The sequence below is a fragment of the Anomaloglossus baeobatrachus genome, chromosome 4 (assembly GCF_048569485.1).
Source record: "Anomaloglossus baeobatrachus isolate aAnoBae1 chromosome 4, aAnoBae1.hap1, whole genome shotgun sequence".
NCBI classification, from domain to species: Eukaryota; Metazoa; Chordata; class Amphibia; order Anura; family Aromobatidae; genus Anomaloglossus; species Anomaloglossus baeobatrachus.
In genome coordinates this window covers 348,210,466-348,235,594 of record NC_134356.1, presented here as the reverse complement: position 1 = coordinate 348,235,594, position 25,129 = coordinate 348,210,466, and the positions used below count along the sequence as shown (strand labels likewise).

General features: G+C 48.2%; 1 protein-coding gene across 1 annotated transcript in view; it reads left to right on the top strand.

Annotated features, from left to right (window-relative positions):
- MOV10L1 (Mov10 like RNA helicase 1) overlaps window positions 1-25,129 on the top strand; it is a 371,844-nt gene that overhangs the window by 306,637 nt on the left and 40,078 nt on the right. The window contains exons 21-23 of the mRNA XM_075345097.1: window positions 2,722-2,895; window positions 3,613-3,762; window positions 24,994-25,101. Coding sequence (XP_075201212.1) covers window positions 2,722-2,895; window positions 3,613-3,762; window positions 24,994-25,101 — 432 coding nt within the window. The remainder of the gene's footprint in view (window positions 1-2,721; window positions 2,896-3,612; window positions 3,763-24,993; window positions 25,102-25,129) is intronic.

Genomic DNA, 25,129 nt, shown 5'->3' with positions numbered 1-25,129 from the left:
TCTCCCTCGTTAACCTGTAATCAATGAAGTAGTTAAAAGGTCTGGGGTTGATTACAGGTGTGTGGTTTTGCATTTGGAAGCTGTTGCTATGACCAAACAACATGCGGTCTAAGGAACTCTCAATTGAGGTGAAGCAGAACATCCTGAGGCTGAAAAAAAAGAAAAAATCCATCAGAGAGATAGCAGACATGCTTGGAGTAGCAAAATCAACAGTCGGGTACATTCTGAGAAAAATGGAATTGACTGGTGAGCTTGGGAACTCAAAAAGGCCTGGGCGTCCACGGATGACAACAGTGGTGGATGATCGCCGCATACTTTTTTTGGTGAAGAAGAACCCATTCACAACATCAACTGAAGTCCAGAACACTCTCAGTGAAGTAGGTGTATCTGTCTCTAAGTCAACAGTAGAGAGAAGACTCCATGAAAGTAAATACAAAGGGTTCACATCTAGATGCAAACCATTCATCAATTCCAAAAATAGACAGGCCAGAGTTAAATTTGCTGAAAAACACCTCATGAAGCCAGCTCAGTTCTGGAAAAGTATTCTATGGACAGATGAGACCAAGATCAACCTGTACCAGAATGATGGGAAGAAAAAAGTTTGGAGAAGAAAGGGAACGGCACATGATCCAAGGCACACCACATCCTCTGTAAAACATGGTGGAGGCAACGTGATGGCATGGGCATGCATGGCTTTCAATGGCACTGGGTCACTTGTGTTTATTGATGACATAACAGCAGACAAGAGTAGCCGGATGAATTCTGAAGTGTACCGTGATATACTTTCAGCCCAGATTCAGCCAAATGCCGCAAAGTTGATCGGACGGCGCTTCATAGTACAGATGGACAATGACCCCAAGCATACAGCCAAAGCTACCCAGGAGTTCATGAGTGCAAAAAAGTGGAACATTCTGCAATGGCCAAGTCAATCACCAGATCTTAACCCAATTGAGCATGCATTTCACTTGCTCAAATCCAGACTTAAGACGGAAAGACCCACAAACAAGCAAGACCTGAAGGCTGCGGCTGTAAAGGCCTGGCAAAGCATTAAGAAGGAGGAAACCCAGTGTTTGGTGATGTCCATGGGTTCCAGACTTAAGGCAGTGATTGCCTCCAAAGGATTCGCAACAAAATATTGAAAATAAAAATATTTTGTTTGGGTTTGGTTTATTTGTCCAATTACTTTTGACCTCCTAAAATGTGGAGTGTTTGTAAAGAAATGTGTACAATTCCTACAATTTCTATCAGATATTTTTGTTCAAACCTTCAAATTAAACGTTACAATCTGCACTTGAATTCTGTTGTAGAGGTTTCATTTCAAATCCAATGTGGTGGCATGCAGAGCCCAACTCGCGAAAATTGTGTCACTGTCCAAATATTTCTGGACCTAACTGTATGTATATGTATATATATATATATATATGTATATATATATATATGTCCAAGGTCGTGAAGGGGTTAAGCATAGGTTCATTAGTTTTGTTAATACTATATAAGAAATGGAATAGAAATATACAGTAAATTAAATAATTATTTAAAAGTAGAGATGAGTGGAACAATTTAAGCTGGCTCTGTAGGTTCTGCCGGACTTTGGATAAAGTTCGATCTGGGACCCGCACTCGACCTGAGCCCCAATGGAAGTCACTAATTGGGCAATTTCGGTCTCTGCCCACATACAGCCAGCCATAAACAGAGCACGTCCGGGATTGGGTGGTCGTGTTTTTTATTTTATTTATTTATTTTTTTTTGGTGGACGATACCTCTAATAATGCTGTGTTATCACCAGTGCGAGCCATTCAAACACTGCAAGCGGCTCGCACTGGGCTGAGCACAGCGATGCTCGAGCGAGTAGTTAGCGAATGTAAAGCACCCAAATTCCAAACTTGAACTTTGTTTTTGGTAAAGTCTGTGTTTGGTACGAACACTGAACTTTCGGTTCATTCATCTGTATTCTTAAGACCTTGGATATCTTAAATTCTGATAACATTATTTCTCAGTATAGTGACCTTAATTTGGCTATACTGTGCAGACCCCCCCAAAATGTATGCATTATCATAATCTGACACACCAGCATTCTTATTACCCTCTGATATTCATTTCTCAATGTGTACTCTTATGAACAATTTGTCTACAGTAGCTAGAAATTTTGTTGGTGAGTTGTGATAAGAGGTTTAAATGGATTAATTACATTTGGTTTCATTTAACCGCAATTTTCATTTAAACACAGCAATAAAAAAAAATACATAAATTACTAATACATATGATAATAAGAAACTTTGCAGTATATTTTATCAGAGAAATCTATCGTACTACTTTCTCCTCCTGGACTAATCTTTCATTCTTAATTCATGGGCAAAATCTAAAAAGAAAAATCTGTATTGAGTGAAGATAGATTTTCCCATTAATGAGACATATATGAGATGTTAGTTGGTGCTTTTCAACTTCTATGAGGAGTTAGAGGCAGATGCAGATATTTTGCGGTCAATTCAATAGAACGTTTTGAGCACTAACTGTTATTTCTCAGGAATAGGAAAAGCCTATACACTGAAGACAGATTTTGCAGTTTTTGAGATCAATCTAGTAGGAGAAAGAAGCAAATTTCTCTAATAAGATATATTACAAAGTTTCTTATTTTCACGTTTAAATACATAAAATGTCAGTTACTCTTTTCATATGCTTACACCTGTTTAGTTTAGATTTTACCTTTTTAATTATTGAAAGGTAACAAAACTGATGAAGAACTACAGATCACATTCATCCTTGCTTCATCTCCCATCCAAGCTGTTCTACCATAAAGAACTAGAAGTCTGTGCAGATCCAGCTGTCGTTAACCGGCTCCTGAGATGGGACAAGTTGCCTAAAAGAGGTTTTCCTTTAATTTTCCATGGTGTCAGGGTATGTAAACCCTTCCATTTCAAATACTCTACAGAAATATTACATGTTGTGACATTTCTTTAGGAATATGTTTTCTACAGACTTTTTTTCTTGTTTTATTTGTTGATGGTTTCACCCCTAAGAGAGTACCATATCTTTCGAATTATAAGACTCACTTTTCCTCCCAAAAATTTGGGAGGAAAATGAGGGGTGCGTCTTAAAATCCGAATTTAGCTTACCCCGGGAGATGGGGAATGAGCACTGTGCTTGCTGCGGTGGGCACTGTGTGCAGTTAGGGCAGTGCGGCGGGTGAGATGCTCTGTCAGAGGTTCGACCTTCATATAATGCGTGCGCAGATGGAGCTCTCGGATTGTCATTAAACCGAGAGCTCAATCTGTGCAGGCGCCGATTCCGGGTGGCATTATTTGAAAATCGCACCGCCGACAGAGCATCCCCCCCCCCCCGCACTGCCCTGCTCTACACAGCCATCACGGCCGGCCGCGCAGCAGCCAGCAGTGCCCTATTCCATCACCTCCCCTGCTTCCTGTGACCCCCGCTCCACCACTGCGGTCACCCCCCTACAGAAAGACACCACCGGAGAATAAGATGCACCCCATTTGTATTTATTTATTTTTTTATCTCTATATTTGGGGTTCATCTTATAATCCGGTTCGTCTTATAAAACAAAAAATACGGTCATTCTGAGCCATTTCTGAATTAAACAATTTTTCTCTACAGGGAACAGAAATGCGTGAAGGAAGCAACCCATCCTGGTTCAATCCATCAGAAGCTGTGCAGGTCATGAGATACTGCTGCATACTTGCAAAACATGTCACCACATCAGTGTCTGCCAGAGATATTGGGGTGATTACACCATACCGGAAACAGGTACTGTATGATACTACTGCATTACATATACCGTATTTTTCGGACCATAAGATGCACTTTTTTCCCTCCAAATTTGGGAGGAAAGTGTGGGGTGCGTATTATGGTCTGAATGTCAAAGCGGGGGGTACCTGCGGGGTAGGGAGCTGTGGGGAGTCAGCGCTATGCAGTGGGATCACAGGAGGCAGGGAGGGTCGCTGCTACAGGAAGCCGGCGGCTGGAGAAGCCACGTGTGCCCGCTGCTTAAAGTAAACGAATATTCATTAGCTGCTCCCCGTCCACTTCTATCTGCAGTCAGTGACTAGAAGCGGGTATGAGGAGCAGCAAATCACACACGTGGGTGCTCCAGCCGCCGGCTTCCTGCAGAGGCTGGGGAGACTGTGGGTCCGCTGTTTATAAGGCAGGAGCAGGGTGCCGCTGCAGTTTTGTCTGGCCTGGAGAAAGTGCAGATCACTGCAGTATCCGGGCCAGAGCACAGCATCACAGCACAGCCCGCAGTCTCTGTGCTGAGTGCTCACATTGCTTTCACTTTGCTCCTGCCTCTGCACTAGAAACGAAGTCTCCCGTAGCTAACAAGGACCTGCAGTGATGTAATGAAGAGGGGTGGGCCAGAACAGCACAGTGCCCTGCCTCTTCATTACATCACTGCAGGTCCTCGAGATATGGGAGACTTTGCTTCTAGTGCCAGGACCAAACTGAAGCATGATGAGTATCACATCTGTAAAAGTAAGACAATAAATAATTTCTTTTTCGCTCTATTGGGAGACCCAGACAATTGGGTGTATAGGCTATGCCTCCGGAGGCCGCACAAAGTACTACACTTAAAAGTGTTAGGCCCCTCCCCTTCTGCCAATACACCCCCCGTGCTCCCACGGGCTGCTCAGTTTTTTGCTTTGTGCGAAGGAGGTCAGACACGCACAGCACAGCTCCACAGATTAGTCAGCAGCAGCTGCTGACTAGGTCGGATGGAAGAAAAGTGGGCCCATATAGGGCCCCCAGCATGCTCCCTTCTCACCCCACTTTTGTCGGCGGTGTTGTTAAGGTTGAGGTATCCATTGCGGGTACGGCGGCTGGAGCCCACATGCTGTTTTTCCTTCCCCATCCCCCTTAGGGCTCTGGGTGAAGTGGGATCTTATCGGTCTCCAGGCACTGAGACCGGGCTTCATCCACAACTCCTGTGGAGCCTGATGGATAGGAGCCGATACCGTTCAGGGACATGGCCCTGCATCTTAAAGGTACTCTGTATCCCTATGGGGACCGCGCACGGCATCACCTCAGCTTTGCTGGGTGTGCTAGTGCACCGGGGACCGCGGCGCTGACCGGGTCTATATGTGCCATTACACACTCAGCGTCGCTGAGTGTGTTTATATGTAAGGGCTACCGCACTGACCGCCGTTGCCACGGGACACTGCGGCACGGCTGGGACTTGTAGTTCGCCGGGGACTTTCACGCGACCGCGCTTTTACGGCGGCCGCGTTTATTACTACAGTCCCCGGCTTCATTGCGGCCTAGTTTCCCTTTTTTTCTCCCGCCCTCAGCCCTGACAGGCAGGGGAAGGGCGGGACGCTGCACGGAGCGAGCAGCAATGAGGGCTGGAGTATGATTTACATGCTCCACTCCCCTCACTGTACACAGTATGAGCGCCCGTTTCGCGCTCTTTCTAGGCCACGCCCACAGCTTCCTCAGCTCGTCAGGACGCCGCAGCCATTCCTGTCAGCTCCACCGACGCTGCAGAGAGGGACATATTCATGGGAGACCCAGACACGGTCTCTGGTGGCCTCACAACCGCTTAGGCGGCTGGTAAACAGCACATGTGGTGCTAGCCCCATGGTGCTGTATTGTATGGGTACATTATTTGTGTACTGTATATAATTTACACTGTATGAGCACAGTTCTTTCTGGCTATATACCCTATTGTGTTACTCAGGGAAAACTATAGCATGGCGCCCATAAAAGGCAGGGGTGCCAAAACACAGGCTTATTATGTTGCCTGCGCCGCATGTAAGACCCAGCTACAGGCAGGTTCCACTGACCCTCATTGTGTACAGTGTTCGACCCCTGTGACACTTCCTCAGCCGGATCCTCTGCTAAGAGGGGCCCAGGGGGAGCCACCTGTTGACACTGTCCAGGTGACGGGGACTGAGTTTGCAGCCTTTAAGGATCATCTCTCTGAGACTATGGCTAAGATACTAGAAGCCTTGCAGTCCAGACCGGTATCTCAGCAAAGGGACTCTGTTGAATCATTGTTCCCTGACCCCCCTCAGTTGGACCAACAATGTCCTCACGGGGTATCTCATACATCCCAGACGGAGGGTTCAGACTTAGAACCTAGCCCCAGATCGTCTAAGCAAGCCCGCTTAGAATTTCCCTCGACATCATATTGTTTAGGGTCTCAGCGGGGGGATTCTCTGGTTGATGATGCGGAAACAGCTGATCAGGATTCTGATCCTGGGAGCGCTCTCAATCTTAATTCCCCAGACGGGGACGCCATAGTGAATGATCTTATTGCATCCATTCATCAGTTGCTGGATATTCTTCCCTCAGCCCCTCCGGCGGAGGAGTCTGATTCTCAGCAGGAGAAATTTCGCTTCAGGGTCCCCAAGCGTACACAGAGTATGTTTCTAGACCACTCTGATTTCAGAGAGGCAATCCAGAATCACCATGCTTGTCCGGATAAGCGTTTCTCTAAGCGCCTTAAGGGTACACGTTATCCTTTTCCCCCGGAAGTGGTTAAAGGTTGGATTCAATGTCCCAAAGTGGATCCTCCAATCTCCAGACTGGCGGCTAGATCCATACTTGCAGTGGAAGATGGGGCCTCGCTTAAAGATGTCACTGACAGGCAGATGGAGCTCTGGATGAAGTCCATCTATGAAGCTATCGGAGCTTCTTTTGCCCCAGCATTCGCAGCCGTATGGGCGCTACAAGCTATATCAGCAGGTCAAGCAAAAATTGAAGCGGCCGCGCCACAAGTGGCTTCCATTACCTCCCAGACCTTGGCAATTGCGTCTTACGCTATGGATGCTGTCCTGGACTCTGTGAGCCGTACGGCAGTTGCGACCGCCAATTCGGTAGTAGTCCGAAGGGCCTTGTGGCTACGGGAGTGGAAGGCAGATTCCGCTTCCAAAAAAGCGTTTAACCGGTTTGCCAATTTCTGGCGACAGGCTCTTTGGCGAGCGCCTGGATGAAATCATCAAACAATCCAAGGGAAAGGATACATCCTTACCCCAGCCCAAGCAGAACCTCTCCCAACAGAGGAGAGGGCAGTCGAGGTTTCGGTCCTTTTGGGGCGCGGGCAGGTCCCCATTCTCCTCGTCCAAAAGGTCTCAGAAAGAACAAAGGAACTCTGATGCATGGCGGTCTAAGTCACGTCCTAAAAAGGCCATTGGGAGCACCGCTAACAAAGCGGCTGCCTCATGACTTCTACCTCCTCTAGTAGCATCCTCGGTCGGTGGCAGGCTCTCCCGCTTTTGCGACACCTGGTTGCCACAAATAAAAGACCGCTGGGTGAGAGACATTCTGTCTCACGGTTACAAGATAGAGTTCATCTCTCGTCCCCCGACTCGATTCTTCAGGTCTTCTCCGCCTCCCGAGAGAGCCGAGGCTCTTCTGCAGGCGCTGGGCACTCTGAAGGCAGAAGGAGTGGTGGTCCCTGTTCCTCTTCATCAACAGGGCCACGGTTTTTACTCCAACTTGTTTGTGGTCCCAAAGAAGGACGGGTCTTTCCGTCCTGTCCTAGACCTGAAACTTCTCAACAAACACGTAAAGACCAGGCGGTTCCGGATGGAATCCCTTCGCTCCGTCATCGCCTCAATGTCCCAAGGAGTTTTCCTTGCATCGATCGATATCAAAGATGCTTATCTCCACGTTCCGATTGCCCCAGAGCACCAGCGCTTCTTGCGCTTCGCCATAGGAAACGAACACCTGCAGTTCGTGGCACTGCCATTCGGCCTGGCAACAGCCCCACGGGTTTTCTCCAAGGTTATGGCTACTGTAGTAGCGGTCCTCCATTCTCAGGGTCACTCGGTGATCCCGTACTTGGACGATCTGTTGATCAAGGCACCCTCTCTAGAGGCATGCCAACACAGCCTCGACGCTACCCTGGAGACTCTCCAGAGTTTCGGGTGGATCATCTTTTTTCCAAAGTCAAATCTGACACCGGCCCAATCGCTCACATACATTGGCATGGAGTTTCATACCTTCTCAGCGATAGTGAAGCTTCCGCTGATCAAGCAGCGGTCACTACAGACAGGGGTACAATCTCTCCTTCAAGGCCAGTCACACCCCTTGAGGCGCCTCATGCACTTCCTGGGGAAGATGGTGGCAGCAATGGAAGCAGTCCCTTTCGCGCAGTTTCACCTGCGTCCTCTTCAATGGGACATCCTACGCAAATGGGACAGGAAGCCGACGTCCCTCGACAGGACCGTCTCCCTCTCTCAGGCGACCAAAGCTTCCCTTCGGTGGTGGCTTCTTCCCACTTCATTGTCGAAGGGGAAATCCTTCCTACCCCCATCCTGGGAAGTAGTCACGACGGACGCAAGTCTGTCAGGGTGGGGAGCGTTTTTTTCTCCACCACAGGACTCAGGGTACGTGGACCCGGCAAGAGTCCTCGCTTCAGATCAATGTTCTGGAAATTCGGGCAGTGTATCTTGCCCTGAAAGCGTTCCAGCAGTGGCTGGAAGGCAAGCAGATCCGAATTCAGTCGGACAAATCTACAGCGGTGGCATACATCAACCACCAAGGCGGCACACGCAGTCGACAAGCCTTCCAGGAAGTCCGGCGGATTTTGATGTGGGTGGAAGCCACGGCCTCCACCATATCCGCAGTTCACATCCCAGGCGTGGAAAACTGGGAAGCAGATTATCTCAGTCGCCAGGGCATGGACGCAGGGGAATGGTCCCTTCACCCGGACGTGTTTCAGGAGATCTGTTGCCGCTGGGGGGTGCCGGACGTCGACCTCATGGCGTCCCGGCACAACAACAAGGTACCAACGTTCATGGCACGGTCTCAAGATCCCAGAGCTCTGGCGGCAGACGCCTTAGTTCAGAATCGGTCGCAGTTTCAGCTCCCTTATGTGTTTCCTCCGCTGGCACTGTTGCCCAGAGTGTTACGCAAGATCAGGGCCGACTGCCGCCGCGCCATCCTCGTCGCTCCAGACTGGCCGAGGAGGTCGTGGTACCCGGATCTGTGGCATCTCACGGTCGGCCAACCGTGGGCACTACCAGACCGACCAGACTTGCTGTCTCAAGGGCCGTTTTTCCATCTGAATTCTGCGGCCCTCAACCTGACTGTGTGGCCATTGAGTCCTGGATCCTAGCGTCTTCAGGGTTATCTCAAGAAGTCATTGCCACTATGAGACAGGCTAGGAAACCAACGTCCGCCAAGATTTATCACAGGACGTGGAAAATTTTCCTGTCGTGGTGCTCTGCTCAGGGTTTTTCTCCCTGGCCATTTGCATTACCTACTTTTCTGTCCTTCCTTCAATCTGGACGGGAAAAGGGTTTGTCGCTCGGTTCCCTTAAGGGACAAGTTTCAGCGCTCTCAGTGTTTTTCCAGAAGCGCCTAGCTAGACTTCCACAGGTACGCACGTTCCTGCAGGGAGTTTGTCACATCGTTCCACCTTACAAGCGGCCGTTAGAACCCTGGGATCTAAACAGGGTGCTGATGGTTCTTCAGAAACCACCATTCGAGCCAATGAGAGATATTTCTCTCTCACGCCTTTCGCAGAAAGTGGTTTTTCTAGTAGCAGTCACTTCACTTCGGAGAGTGTCTGAGCTAGCAGCGTTGTCGTGCAAAGCCCCTTTTCTGGTTTTTCACCAGGACAAGGTGGTTCTACGTCCGGTTCCGGAGTTTCTCCCTAAGGTGGTATCCCCCTTTCATCTCAATCAGGATATTTCCTTACCCTCTATTTATCCTCATCCAGTTCACCAATGTGAAAAGGATTTGCACTTGTTAGATCTGGTGAGAGCACTCAGACTCTACATTTCTCGTACGGCGCCCCTGCGCCGCTCGGATGCACTCTTTGTCCTTGTCGCTGGCCAGCGTAAAGGGTCACAGGCTTCCAAATCAACCCTGGCTCGGTGGATCAAGGAGCCAATTATCGAAGCTTACCGTTCGGCTGGGCTTCCGGTTCCCTCAGGGCTGAAGGCCCATTCTACCAGAGCCGTGGGAGCGTCCTGGGCTTTGAGGCACCAGGCTGCGGCTCAACAGGTGTGTCAGGCGGCTACCTGGTCGAGCCTGCACACTTTCACGAAGCACTATCAGGTGCATACCTATGCTGCGGCGGATGCCAGCCTAGGTGGACGAGTCCTTCAGGCGGCGGTTGCCCACCTGTAGGAAAGGGCCGTTTTACGGCTCTCTTACGAGGTATTATTTTACCCACCCAGGGACTGCTTTTGGACGTCCCAATTGTCTGGGTCTCCCAATAGAGCGAAAAAGAAGAAGGGAATTTTGTTTACTTACCGTAAATTCCTTTTCTTCTAGCTCTAATTGGGAGACCCAGCACCCGCCCCTGTTTTTTTGTGTACACATGTTGTTCATGTTGAATGGTTTCAGTTCTCCGAGTTTCCTTCGGATTGAAGTTAAACCAGTTTATAATTATTTTTTCCTCCTTCTTGCTTTTGCACCAAAACTGAGCAGCCCGTGGGAGCACGGGGGGTGTATTGGCAGAAGGGGAGGGGCCTAACACTTTTAAGTGTAGTACTTTGTGCGGACTCCGGAGGCATAGCCTATACACCCAATTGTCTGGGTCTCCCAATTAGAGCTAGAAGAAAAGGAATTTACGGTAAGTAAACAAAATTCCCTTCATAGTATATAAAGGCATTACTGTACACCTAGATGGGGTTGGATCATATATATATCTATATATATACACACACACACACACACACACACAGAGAGTATATAACTCTATATATACACACACACACACACACACACACACACACACACACAGTACAGTTAGGTCCAGAAATATTTGGACAGTGACACAAGTTTTGTTATTTTAGCTGTTTACAAAAACATGTTCAGAAATACAATTATATATATCATATGGGCTGAAAGTGCACACTCCCAGCTGCAATATGAGAGTTTTCACATCCAAATCGGAGAAAGGGTTTAGGAATCATAGCTCTGTAATGCATAGCCTCCTCTTTTTTAAGGGACCAAAAGTAATTGGACAAGGACTCTAAGGGCTGCAATTAACTCTGAAGGCATCTCCCTCGTTAACCTGTAATCAATGAAATAGTTAAAAGGTCTGGGGTTGATTTACAGGTGTGTGGTTTTGCATTTGGAAGCTGTTGCTGTGACCAGACAACATGCGGTCTAAGGAACTCTCAATTGAGGTGAAGCAGAACATCCTGAGGCTGAAAAAAAAGAAAAAAATCCATCAGAGAGATAGTAGACATGCTTGGAGTAGCAAAATCAACAGTCGGGTACATTCTGAGAAAAAAGGAATTGACTGGTGAGCTTGGGAACTCAAAAAGGCCTGGGCGTACACGGATGACAACAGTGGTGGATGATCGCCGCATACTTTCTTTGGTGAAGAAGAACCCGTTCACAACATCAACTGAAGTCCAGAACACTCTCAGTGAAGTAGGTGTATCTGTCTCTAAGTCAACTGTAAAGAGAAGACTCCATGAAAGTAAATACAAAGGGTTCACATCTAGATGCAAACCATTCATCAATTCCAAAAATAGACAGGCCAGAGTTAAATTTGCTGAAAAACACCTCATGAAGCCAGCTCAGTTCTGGAAAAGTATTCTATGGACAGATGAGACCAAGATCAACCTGTACCAGAATGATGGGAAGAAAAAAGTTTGGAGAAGAAAGGGAACGGCACATGATCCAAGGCACACCACATCCTCTGTAAAACATGGTGGAGGCAACGTGATGGCATGGGCATGCATGGCTTTCAATGGCACTGGGTCACTTGTGTTTATTGATGACATAACAGCAGACAAGAGTAGCCGGATGAATTCTGAAGTGTACCGGGATATACTTTCAGCCCAGATTCAGCCAAATGCCGCAAAGTTGATCGGACGGCGCTTCATAGTACAGATGGACAATGACCCCAAGCATACAGCCAAAGCTACCCAGGAGTTCATGAGTGCAAAAAAGTGGAACATTCTGCAATGGCCAAGTCAATCACCAGATCTTAACCCAATTGAGCATGCATTTCACTTGCTCAAATCCAGACTTAAGACGGAAAGACCCACAAACAAGCAAGACCTAAAGGCTGCGGCTGTAAAGGCCTGGCAAAGCATTAAGAAGGAGGAAACCCAGCGTTTGGTGATGTCCATGGGTTCCAGACTTAAGGCAGTGATTGCCTCCAAAGGATTCGCAACAAAATATTGAAAATAAAAATATTTTGTTTGGGTTTGGTTCATTTGTCCAATTACTTTTGACCTCCTAAAATGTGGAGTGTTTGTAAAGAAATGTGTACAATTCCTACAATTTCTATCAGATATTTTTGTTCAAACCTTCAAATTAAACGTTACAATCTGCACTTGAATTCTGTTGTAGAGGTTTCATTTCAAATCCAATGTGGTGGCATGCAGAGCCCAACTCGGGAAAATTGTTTCACTGTCCAAATATTTCTGGACCTAACTGTATATAACTCTATATACATACACACACTCACACACACACCAGATTGGAGGATCACACATATAATGATGGGGAACATACATATTCCACGATGGGGGCCATATATACCTGAGAGGTACCTAGAATGGGGGATATTATTACCTCCATAACACTGTCAGCAGTAAAATAATAGTGTGTCATGACCACATTTTTTTACTTTCATTTTTTTTTCTATTTTTTCCTCCTCTAAAACAAGGGTGCGTCTTATAGTCCGAAAAATACGGTATATAGGCAATCATCCATAACATTAAAGCTTGACGGGTAAAGGAATTGTCTCATGAAAATGGCACCAATCAGAGCATAGATATTTTGCAGCAAGTGACGAGTTTTTCTTGCACATAAACTTCCCTGAATCGCATAAAGGTTTTATACCAAGATCACAATTTATTACCCATCAACAGAGAAAGCAATCACTGGTGGCCCTACTGCTGAGACCCTCATCGCCCCTAGTCCATAGTTTGAATGGTGCAGCTTCACTTTAATACTGCTTCATTCAAAGTCTATGATAAAAAAAAAAATAGATGCAGTACTTCATGTGTAAAATGTAATAGTTGGATTCCAGGCAGTTTTCCAGTGTTCCCACACTAACCTAGTTGAAGGCAAAGCTGGGCTTCAACCCCTCCTAGAATAGTACAGGAGATGTGTTCTGTTGTTTCCGGGTGTTGTAGCCGCTGTCTCCTTTAGGACAGCACGAGCGTTCCCAATGAGAACATATGAAAGTATAAAAACCATCTGTATGTATGTTAATCAATACACTATAAATAATGTATATTAGCACTGATTTTGGAAAAAAAATGCTAATAATTAATAACAATTTTTAACTATGAAAAAAACAAAATGAAGCATGAGAAGGAGTAAGCTCTGTGCTTACTGCTTAATGAGCTCGTAGATCATGCAATGCTTTTCTTGGGTCCTGGCAATTCCTGTGAATGTTACATCGGCAAATACTACCTGCCTGCAACATAGATGTGCATAATGGAGATTTTCAGGGATTTACAATAATACCCTTCACCAAGACCCCCAACTGACCAAGGGAATTTGAAGGCTGAGGCACTGCCGTACAAGACACTGATACAAGGACACTGATCGCTTGTATTGGGCTGCTTTCACACTACGTTTTTTTAACATGCGTCCTGAACGTTTTTTTGCTGCAAAAGCGGATCCAGTACAAATGCGTTTTCATTTCAATGCATTTGCAATGGACTTGCGTCAATATTCGTTCAAATGCGTTTGCGTGCGGTTTTGTCAGAATCCAGCGACTTGCAGTTTTTTAATATTGTTTAAAAACGCTACTTGTAGCGTTTTTGAGCTGCGTCCAAATACTGCAAGTCGCTGGGTTCTGACAAAACTGCACGCAAATGCATGTGAACGGTGGTATACTGATAGACAGGATCCTGTTTGGTGTACTGAGCATGCCCAGAAACCAGAGTGAGTTTGTTTCTTTCTTTATTTCTCTCTCTTTCTTCGGCGCTCCATTGGGAGACCCAGACGATTGGGGTGTATAGCACTGCCTCCGGAGGCCACACAAAGCATTACACTAAAAAGTGTAAGGCCCCTCCCCTTCTGGCTATACACCCCCAGTGGGATCACTGGCTCACCAGTTTTCTGCTTTGTGCGAAGGAGGTCAGACATCCACGCATAGCTCCACTGTTTAGTCAGCAGTAGCTGCTGACTATGTCGGATGGAAGAAAAGAGGGCCCATATACTGCCCCCAGCATGCTCCCTTCTTACCCCACTTGTGGTTTGTAAGGTTGAGGTACCCATTGCGGGTACGGAGGCTGGAGCCCACATGCTGCTTTCCTTCCCCATCCCCCTGAGGGGCTCTGTGGAAGTGGGATCTTACCGGCCCCCAAGCCCTGAGGCCGGGCTCCATCCACAGACCCAGTGAACCTGATGGATACGGAGCTGTGTACCGTTCAGGGACAAGGCCCTGCAACTTTCAGGTACTCTGTGTCCCCGTACAGGCGGGCACGCACACACCAGACTTGCTGGGTGTGTTAGTGCGCCGGGGACAGTAGCGCTGTAAGCTGGGGTTTGAGTCACAGCAGCTTAGCTGTGTGACTTCATGTGCTGGGAACTACCGCGCCGGCCACTCTCGGAGCGGCGGCGCGGCTGGGACTTGTAGTGCGCCGGGGACTTAGCGCCGACCGCGCTTTTACGGCGGCGGCGCTTATAAATTTAGTCCCCGGCTTTTGCGGCCTAGCTCCGCTTCGTTCCCGCCCCCTCCCTGTCAATCAGGGAAGGGGAGAGACGCTGTACGATTACTCAGCGCCGAGGGCTGGAGCCTTATTTACATGCTCCAGCCCTCTCACTTGGCACAGTGGGACGCAGGTTTCCCGCTTTTGGTCTGGCACGCCCAGGGCCCGCCCCCCCCTCCACAGGACGCCGGCAGCCATTCCTGCATGCAGTCTGGCTGGAGGACGGACACAGGCTCTGGGAGACCCAGACTAGGGATTTCTGGCGACCACACACCCGCGTTTAGCGGGCGGTAAGCAGCACTTTAGTGCTGGCCCCACTAGTGCCACAGTGTGTATTGGTGTACTTTTTCCTGTACCAGATATATATATATATACTGCACTGTACGGTCGCTTCTTGGCTGTATACCCTATATTGCTCTGGGAAGACAACAACATGTCATCCACAAAACGCAAGGGTGCCAAGGCACGGGCTGTATACACTGCTTGTACAGCATGTGGGGCTAATCTACCAGCAGGCTCCAACGACTCTCATTGTGTGCAATGTTCAGTCCCAGTGGCACTTCGTCAGCCAGAGCCTATGGTGGTGGTAGCCCAGGCAGAGACGCCTGTGAACCCTGCCCCGGTGACGGGGACAGAATTTGCAGTCTTTGCTGATAAAATGTCTGTGACTATGACAAAAATCCTGGAGACCTTGCAGTCCAGGCCAGTTGCTCAGACCATGGACACTGCTGTGCCTATGTTCCCCGGTCCCCCTCAGTTGGAACTAATCCGTACTTCAAGGGGGTCCCAGGCATCACAGGCTGAGGGCTCTGACTCCGATGACAGTCCCAGGCCGCCTAAGCGAGCTCGCTGGGAGAGACCCTCCACGTCATCACGTGGGTCAGGGTCTCAGCGAGAAGGGTCTCTATATGATGAGACAGAGGTGGGTTATCAGGAGTCTAGTCCTGACACCGCACTCAATTTGGATACGCCAGATGGTGACGCCATGGTAAATGACCTTATAGCGGCCATCAATAGGCTGTTGGATATTTCTCCCCCAGCCCCTTCAGCAGAGGAGGCAGCTGCCCAGCAGGAGAAATTCCATTTCCTGTATCCCAAGCGTAAATTGAGCACTTTTCTGGACCACTCTGACTTCAGAGCATCAATCCAGAAACACCATGCTTATCCGGACAAGCGTTTTTCCAAACGTCTTAAGGATACACGTTATCCCTTTCCCCCTGACGTGGTCAAACGCTGGACCCAGTGTCCAAAAGTGGACCCTCCAATATCCAGGCTTGCAGCTAGATCCATAGTTGCAGTGGAGGATGGGGCTTCACTTAAAGATGCCAATGACAGACAGATGGACCTTTGGTTGAAATCTGTCTATGAAGCTATTGGCGCGTCGTTTGCTCCAGCATTCGCGGCCGTGTGGGCGCTCCAAGCTATTTCAGCTGGTTTGGCACAGGTGGACTCTTTCATACGTCCAGCAGTGCCGCAAGTGGCGTCCTTAACTACGCAAATGACTGCGTTTGCGACCTACGCTATTAATGCGGTACTGGACTCTACGAGCCGTACCGCAATGGCATCCGCCAACTCTGTAGTTTTGCGCAGAGCCTTGTGGTTAAAAGAATGGAAAGCAGATTCTGCTTCTAAAAAATGTTTAACCAGCTTGCCATTATCTGGAGACAGACTGTTTGGTGAGCAATTGGCGGAAATCATTAAACAGTCCAAAGGTAAGGACTCTTCCTTACCCCAGCCCAGATCAAGCAAACCTCAACAGAGGAAGTGGCAGTCAAAGTTTCGGTCCTTTCGAGGCTCGGGCAAGCCCCAATTCTCCTCGTCCAAAGGGACTCAGAAAGAGCAAAGGAGCTCTGATTCCTGGCGGGCTCACTCACGCCCCAAGAAAGCAACCGGAGGTACCGCTTCCAAGGCGGCTGCCTCATGACTTTCGGCCGCCTCCCTCCGCATCCTCGGTCGGTGGCAGGCTCTCCCGCTTTTGCGACATTTGGCTGCCACAGGTCAAAGACCGGTGGGTAACAGACATTTTGTCTCACGGGTACAGGATAGAGTTCAGTTCTCGTCCTCCGCCTCGGTTCTTCAGAACTTCCCCACATCCCGACCGAGCAGATGCCCTTCTGCAGGCGGTGAATTCTCTAAGAGCAGAAGGAGTGGTGGTCCCTGTTCCTCTTCAGGAACAAGGACAAGGGTTTTACTCCAATCTCTTTGTGGTGCCAAAAAAGGACGGCTCATTCCGTCCTGTTCTGGACCTAAAACTGCTCAACAAGCATGTGAACGCCAGGCGGTTCCGGATGGAATCCCTCCGCTCAGTCATTGCCTCAATGTCTCAAGGAGATTTCCTAGCATCAATAGACATCAAAGATGCTTATCTCCACGTGCCGATTGCTGCAGAGCACCAACGCTTTCTACGCTTCGTGATAGGAGACGACCATCTTCAGTTCGTAGCTCTGCCATTTGGTCTGGCGACAGCCCCACGGGTGTTCACCAAGGTCATGGCGGCAGTGGTAGCAGTCTTGCACTCTCAGGGACACTCTGTGATCCCTTACTTGGACGATCTACTTGTCAAGGCACCCTCTCAGGAGGCATGCCAACTCAGCCTGAATGTTGCACTGGAGACTCTCCAGACGTTCGGGTGGATCATCAACTTCTCAAAGTCAAATCTGTCACCGACCCAATCACTAACGTATCTTGGCATGGAGTTTCATACTCTCTCAGCGATAGTGAAGCTTCCGCTGGACAAGCAGAGGTCACTACAGACTGGGGTGCAGGCTCTCCTTCAAAGTCAGTCGCACTCCTTAACCCCTTAACGACCGCGGGCCGTAAAATTACGTCCTAAATGACATAATCTTACTGCCCGCGGTCCTCCGGCGGCAGCATGCCGCGATCGGCACACATCTCAGCTGATTTTCACAGCTGAGATGTGTGCCTGCTAGGCACGAGCAGAATCGTTATCTGCTCGTGCCGATTAACCCCTTATATGGCGCTGTCAATACATGACAGCGCCATTATAAGCGCAATCGCGGTAAAGTTTTTACTTACCGCCGAAACCGGAAGTCACGTGACGCGATCACGTGACTCCCGATAGTTGTCATGGTAGTACAGGGTCATGTGATGACTCCTGTACTACACATGAATTGGTTTCACTTTCGCTGTGCCCGGGGCACAGCAAAAGAGAAAGACAGCGTATCTGCTGTTTACAGCCTTCCAGCTGTGATCAGCAGATACTGCAGAGCGATCGGAATGCTGATCGCAATAGCCCCCTAGGGGGACTAGTAAAATAAAAAAAAAAAGTAAAAAAATAAGTTTTAAAAAATTAAAAAAAAACAAAAAAACCTAAAAGTTCAAATCACCCCCCATTCGCCCCATTGAAAATTAAAGGGTTAAAAAAATAAAAAATATACACACATTTGGTATCGCCGCGTTCAGAAACGCCCGATCTATCAAAATATAAAATCAATTAATCTGATCAGTAAACGGCGTAGCGGCAAAAAAATTCCAAACGCCAAAACGACGTTTTTTTGTCGCCACAACTTTTGCGCAAAATGCAATAAGAGGCGATCAAAACGTAGCATCTGCGCAAAAATGGTACCGTTAAAAACGTCAGCTCGAGACGCAAAAAATAAGCCGTCATTGAGCCTAAGATCCCGAAAAATGAGAACGCTACGGGTCACGGAATATGGCGTAAAACGTGCGCCACTTTTTTCGGACAAACTTCCGATTTTTTTTTAACCCCTTATATAAAAGTAAACCTATACATGTTTGGTGTCTACGAACTCGCACTGACCTGAGGCATCACACCCACACATCAGTTTTACCATATAGTGAACACAGTGAATAAAATATCTCAAAAACCATAGTGCTATCGCACTTTTTTTGCAATTTTTCAGCATTTGGAATTTTTTTGCCATTTTCTAGTACACAATATGGTAAAACTGATGGTTTCATTTAAAAGTACAGCTCGTTCCGCAAAAAATGAGCCCTCACATGACCATATTGACTGAAAAATAAAAAAGTTACGTCTCTCAGAAAAAGAATGGCGAAAAAAAAAAACGGAAAGCGAAAAATCGGCCGGTCGTGAAAGGGTTAAGACGCCTCATGCACTTCCTCGGGAAGATGGTGGCGGCAATGGAGGCGGTTCCGTTTGCGCAGTTTCATCTGCGCCCACTTCAATGGGACATTCTCCGCCAATGGGACGGGAAGTCAACATCCCTGGACAGGAAAGTCTCCCTTTCCCAGACGGCCAAAGACTCTCTGCAGTGGTGGCTTCTTCCCACCTCATTATCACAGGGAAGATCCTTCCTACCACCGTCCTGGGCGGTGGTCACGACAGACGCGAGTCTGTCAGGGTGGGGAGCAGTTTTTCTCCACCACAGGGCTCAGGGTACGTGGACTCAGCAGGAGTCCACCCTTCAGATCAATGTTCTGGAGATCAGAGCAGTGTATCTTGCCCTACTAGCCTTCCAGCAGTGGCTGGAAGGAAAGCAGATCCGAATTCAGTCGGACAACTCCACAGCGGTGGCATACATCAACCACCAAGGGGGGACACGCAGTCGGCAAGCCTTCCAGGAAGTCCGGCGGATTCTGATGTGGGTGGAAGCCACGGCCTCCACCATATCCGCAGTTCACATCCCCGGCGTAGAAAACTGGGAAGCAGACTTCCTCAGTCGCCAGGGCATGGACGCAGGGGAATGGTCCCTTCACCCGGACGTGTTTCAGGAAATCTGTCGCCGCTGGGGAAGGCCGGACGTCGACCTAATGGCGTCCCGGCACAACAACAAGGTCCCAACCTTCATGGCACGGTCTCGCGATCACAGAGCTCTGGCGGCAGACGCCTTAGTGCAAGATTGGTCGCAGTTCCGGCTCCCTTATGTGTTTCCACCTCTGGCACTCTTGCCCAGAGTGCTACGCAAGATCAGATCCGACTGCAGCTGCGTCATACTCGTCGCCCCAGACTGGCCAAGGAGGGCGTGGTATCCGGATCTGTGGCGTCTCACGGTCGGCCAACCGTGGGCACTACCAGACCGACCAGACTTACTGTCCCAAGGGCCGTTTTTCCATCGGAATTCCGCGGCCCTGAACCTGACTGTGGCCATTGAGTCCTGGATCCTAGCGTCTTCAGGATTATCCCAAGGGGTCGTTGCCACCATGAGACAGGCTAGGAAGCCCACGTCCGCTAAGATCTACCACAGAACGTGGAGGATATTCTTATCCTGGTGCTCTGCTCAGGGAGTGTCTCCCTGGCCATTTGCCTTGCCTACCTTTCTTTCTTTCCTGCAATCTGGGTTAGAAAAAGGTTTGTCGCTCGGCTCCCTTAAGGGGCAAGTCTCGGCGCTATCCGTCTTTTTTCAGAAGCGTCTAGCACGACTCTCTAAGGTGCGCACGTTCCTGCAGGGGGTTTGTCATATCGTACCCCCGTACAAGCGACCGTTAGATCCATGGGACCTGAACAGGGTGCTAGTTGCCCTCCAGAAGCCGCCCTTCGAGCCTCTGAGGGAGGTTTCACTTTCTAGACTGTCACAGAAAGTGGCTTTTCTGGTAGCGATCACATCTCTTCGGAGAGTGTCTGAGCTAGCAGCGCTGTCATCCAAGGCTCCCTTCCTGGTCTTCCACCAGGACAAGGTAGTGCTGCGCCCCATTCAGGAGTTTCTCCCGAAGGTGGTATCCTCTTTTCATCTTAATCAGGATATCTCTTTGCCTTCTTTTTGTCCTCATGCAGTTCATCGGTATGAGAAGGATTTACATTTGTTAGATCTGGTGCGAGCACTCAGAATCTACATTTCCCGCACGGCGCCCCTGCGCCGTTCGGATGCACTCTTTGTCCTTGTCGCTGGTAAGCGCAAGGGGTCGCAGGCTTCTAAGGCCACCCTGGCTCGATGGATCAAAGAACCAATTCTTGAGGCCTACCGTTCTGCTGGGCTTCCGGTTCCATCAGGGCTGAAGGCCCATTCTACCAGAGCCGTGGGTGCGTCCTGGGCATTGCGTCACCAGGCTACGGCTCAACAGGTGTGCCAGGCAGCTACCTGGTCGAGTCTGCACACTTTCACCAAACATTATCAGGTGCATACCTATGCTTCGGCGGACGCCAGCCTAGGTAGAAGAGTCCTGCAGGTGGCAGTTGCCTCCCCGTAGGGGAGGGCTGTCTTCGCAGCTCTAACATGAGGTATTCTTTACCCACCCAGGGACAGCTTTTGGACGTCCCAATCGTCTGGGTCTCCCAATGGAGCGCCGAAGAAGAAGGGAATTTTGTTACTTACCGTAAATTCCTTTTCTTCTAGCTCCTATTGGGAGACCCAGCACCCGCCCTGTTGTCCTTCGGGATTTTTGGTTGTTTTTCGGGTACACATGTTGTTCATGTTGAACGGTTTTCAGTTCTCCGACGTTACTTCGGAGTGAATTTGTTTAAACCAGTTCTTGGCTTTCCTCCTTCTTGCTTTTGCACTAAAACTGGTGAGCCAGTGATCCCACTGGGGGTGTATAGCCAGAAGGGGAGGGGCCTTACACTTTTTAGTGTAATGCTTTGTGTGGCCTCCGGAGGCAGTGCTATACACCCCAATCGTCTGGGTCTCCCAATAGGAGCTAGAAGAAAAGGAATTTACGGTAAGTAACAAAATTCCCTTCTTCTCTTTCTCTCTTTTTCTCTCTTTCTCTCTCTTTCTCTTTCTTTCTCTCTCTTTCTCTTTCTTTCTCTCTCTCTTTTTCTCGCTCTCTCGTTCTTTCTCTCGTTCTTTCTCTTTCTTTCTCTCTCTCTCTCGCGCTCTTTCTTTCTCTTTTTCTCTTTATCTTTCTTTCTCTCTTTATCTTTCTTTCTCGCTTTCTTTCTCTTTCTCTCTTTCTCTCTTTCATTCTCTTGCTCTTTCTCTTTCGCTCTCTTTTTCTCTTTCTCTTTTTCTCTTTCTTTCTCTCTTTCTTTCTCTTCCTCTCTTTCTTTGTCGCTCTCTCTTTCTCGCTCTTTCTCGCTCTCTCGCTCTCGCTCTCTTTATCTTTCTTTCTCTCTTTTTTTCTCTCTTCCTCTTTTTCTCTTTCTTCCTCTTTCTCACTTTTTCGCTTTCTTTCTCCCTCTTTCTTTCTCTCTCTTTCTCTTTTTCTCTCTCTTCCTCTCTTTCTCTCTCGTTCTCTCTTTATCTTTCTTTCTCTCTTTCTCTTTCTTTCTCTCTTTCTCTTTCTCTTTCTTTCTCTCTTTCTCTTTCTTTCTTTCTCTCGCTTTCTCTCTTTCTCTTTTGTTCTCTTTCTTTCTCTATTTCTCTCTTTCTTTCTCTTTCTCTTTCTTTCTCTTTCTTTTTCTTTCTCTTTCTTTCTCTCTTTTTCTTTTGTTCTCTCTCTTTCTCTCTCTTTCTCTTTTGTTCTCTCTCTTCCCCTCTTTCTCTTTCGTTCTCTCTCTCTTTCTCTATTTCTTTCTCTGTCTCTCTTCCTCTTTCTCTCTCTCTCCCTTTCTCTCTCTCTCTTTCTCTCTGTCTCTCTCTCCTCTTTTTTTCCCCAGCGGCATCTGAATTTCCAGTCTGTCACGTTCAGTTCCACTGACTCCCGATCACATGACTCCAATGCCCGCCCATAAACTTCAAGTGGCAGGATCCTGTAAAATAACACTTGCGTTTGCATGCGTTTTTCTTTCGAAAAACAGGATCCGCTTTTGCAGCAAAAGAATGTTCATAACGCATGTTAAAAAAATGTAGTGTGAAAGCAGCCTTAAGACCGCTTTACACGCTGTGATATCAGTACCGATATCGCTAGCGTGGGTACCCGCCCCCATCTGTTGTGCGACATGGGCAAATTGCTGCCCGTGGCGCACAACATCGCCCAGACCCGTAACATGTACTTACTTGCCCGGCGACGTCGTTGTGACCGGCGTTGAGCGTCACAGCAGCATCGCTAAACCGCCGCCCAATAGAAGCGGAGGGGCGGAGATGAGCGGGACGTAACATCCCACCTCCTTCCTTCGCATTGCGGCTGGGAGGCAGGTAAGGAGAGCTTTCTCGTTCCTGCGATGTCATACGGAGCGATGTGTGCTGCCGCAGGAACGAGGAACAACTTCGTTACTGCTGCAGTAACCATGTTTGAGAATGGACTCCCATGTCACCGATGAGCGATTTTGCACTTTTTTGCGACGATGCAAAATCGCTCATAGGTGTCACACGCAACGGCATCGCTAATGCGGCCGGATGTGCGTCACAAATTCCGTGACCCTAACGACTTCGCATTAGCGATATCGTAGCGTGTAAAGCCCCCTTTAGGCTGCTTTCACACATCCGTTTTTTGCTGAGCGGCACAATACGGCGCTCTGCAGAAAAAATGCAGGTTGCGTTTGTATGGCCTTGTGTTGCGTACGTTTTTTGCCGGATGCGGCATATTTAGCCCATGCGGCGGCCAGATGGAACGTTGCTTAGCACTTTTTTTGTGCTGCAAAAAAAAACGCATTGCGCCGGATCCAGCGCGATGCGGCACGATTTACAATGCAAGCATATGGACGCCGGATGCGACGTCCTGCGGCAAAAACCGCATCCGGCTGCTGCATGCGGTTTTTTGCACTGCGCATGCTCAGTATCAAGCCGCATCCGTCAAAAAACGGACGGGCCGCACAGAAAAACTTATGCAACGGATCCGTTTTTTTCGCCGCATCCGTTGCATAGGTTTTTTGAGCTGGATTGAGCCGCACTGCAAAAACCGGATGTGTGAAAGCAGCCTAAAGGTACCGTCACACTAAGCAACTTACCAGCGATCCCAACAACGATAGGGATCGCTGGTAAGTTGCTAGGAGGTTGCTGGTGAGCTGTCACACTGCGACGCTCCAGCGATCCCACCAGCAACCTGCCCTGGCAGGGATCGCTGGAGCGTGGCTACACGAGTTGCTGGTGAGCTCACCAGCAACCAGTGACCAGCTACACGTGCAGAGAGCAGGGAGCAGCGCACACTGAGCGCTGGCTCCTTGCTCTCCTAGTTACAGCACACATGGGGTTAATTACCTGATGTGTGCTGCAGCTACATGTGCACAGAGCAGGGAGCAGCGCACAATGCTTAGCGCTGGCTCCTTGCTCTCCTAGCTACAGCACACATGGGGTTAATTACCTGATGTGTGCTGCAGCTACATGTGCACAGAGCAGGGAGCAGCGCACAATGCTTAGCGCTGGCTCCCTGCTCTCCTACTTACAGCACACATCAGGTTAATTAACCCGATGTGTCCTGCAGCTAGCTACATGTGCACAGAGCAGGAGCCGGCAGCACAGGCAGTGAGAGCGGGGGAGGCTGGTATCAAAGGTAAATATCGGGTAACCAAGGACAGGGCTTCTTGGTTACCCGATGTTTACATTGGTTACCAGCCTCCGCAGAAGCCGGCTCCTGCTGCCTGCACATTTAGTTGTTGCTGTCTCGCTGTCACACACAGCGATCTGTGCTTCACAGCGGGACAGCAACAACTAAAAAATGGCCCAGGACATTCAGCAACAACCAACGACCTCACAGCAGGGGCCAGGTTGTTGCTGGATGTCACACACAGCAACATCGCTAGCAACGTCACAAAAGTTGTTCGTTAGCAGCGATGTTGCTAGCGATGTTGCTTAGTGTGACGGGGCCTTTACTTGTGCAAATAGCCTCTTCATAGAGAAGAACATGATTTTTAGTGCCTTGCTGCATGACTTAGGATAAGAAACCAAACAAGAAACTCCATTTGTAGACATGTAGTTCGGGTTTTTTGCCCCTCATTAGTGCAAAGCAAAATACATGGTTTTGCTGGGTGAAAGCCTCTGTCAGGTGATCTAAGGGGTAAAACTTATCTTGTGTAGAGTACCAAATTAGCATAAGGAGACTTATAGGCCATGCGATCCTCTTCTGGGAATATAAATTATATTGCTTGTTGCAATCAAGTGGCAATTGTGCTCCTCAAAGGATTGCAGCTCTTTTGTAAGAGCCGATTAGATCGCAAATTGATTAATCTTTTTAGAAGCCACCAGAAAGCCACTGTCAGCATTAACTGTTTTAGTAATTAAACTGTAATTTAAAATGTATTACTTACAGATCAATTTAAAAACTGTGACTTTGGAAATCTGCATATTTTTGAGTTGGTGCTTGTGTCTACTGGCTGCTTTTTGATATTATATATTCTTTCTATGCATAGTAATAAAATATGGATATTATAACACTTAGGTGTACATCACTCACATCAAGCTGCAACTAACAGGGAATGTAAGTGTAACAGAACTACACCATCTCCATGCATAAGTGTCATACAACTATAATCCGCGAGTTTGTCACAGTTTAATGCTGCTTTCAGAACAGCATAAATTTACTGAGAAGTCATTTTCCATACTTTGATATGTTGAGTAATATGTAAACTGCTCATACCATTTTCACCATTACAGCTATAGAATAAAAAAGCAGGACTTAGTTATTTCACATTTTTTTATAGGTTGAAAAAATCCGAACACTACTGCGGACCGTTGACTTGATGGATATCAAAGTAGGATCTGTTGAAGAATTTCAAGGTCAAGAATTTTTGATAATCATTATTTCAATGGTACGTATAAGCTTCAAAGTTTGGAGTG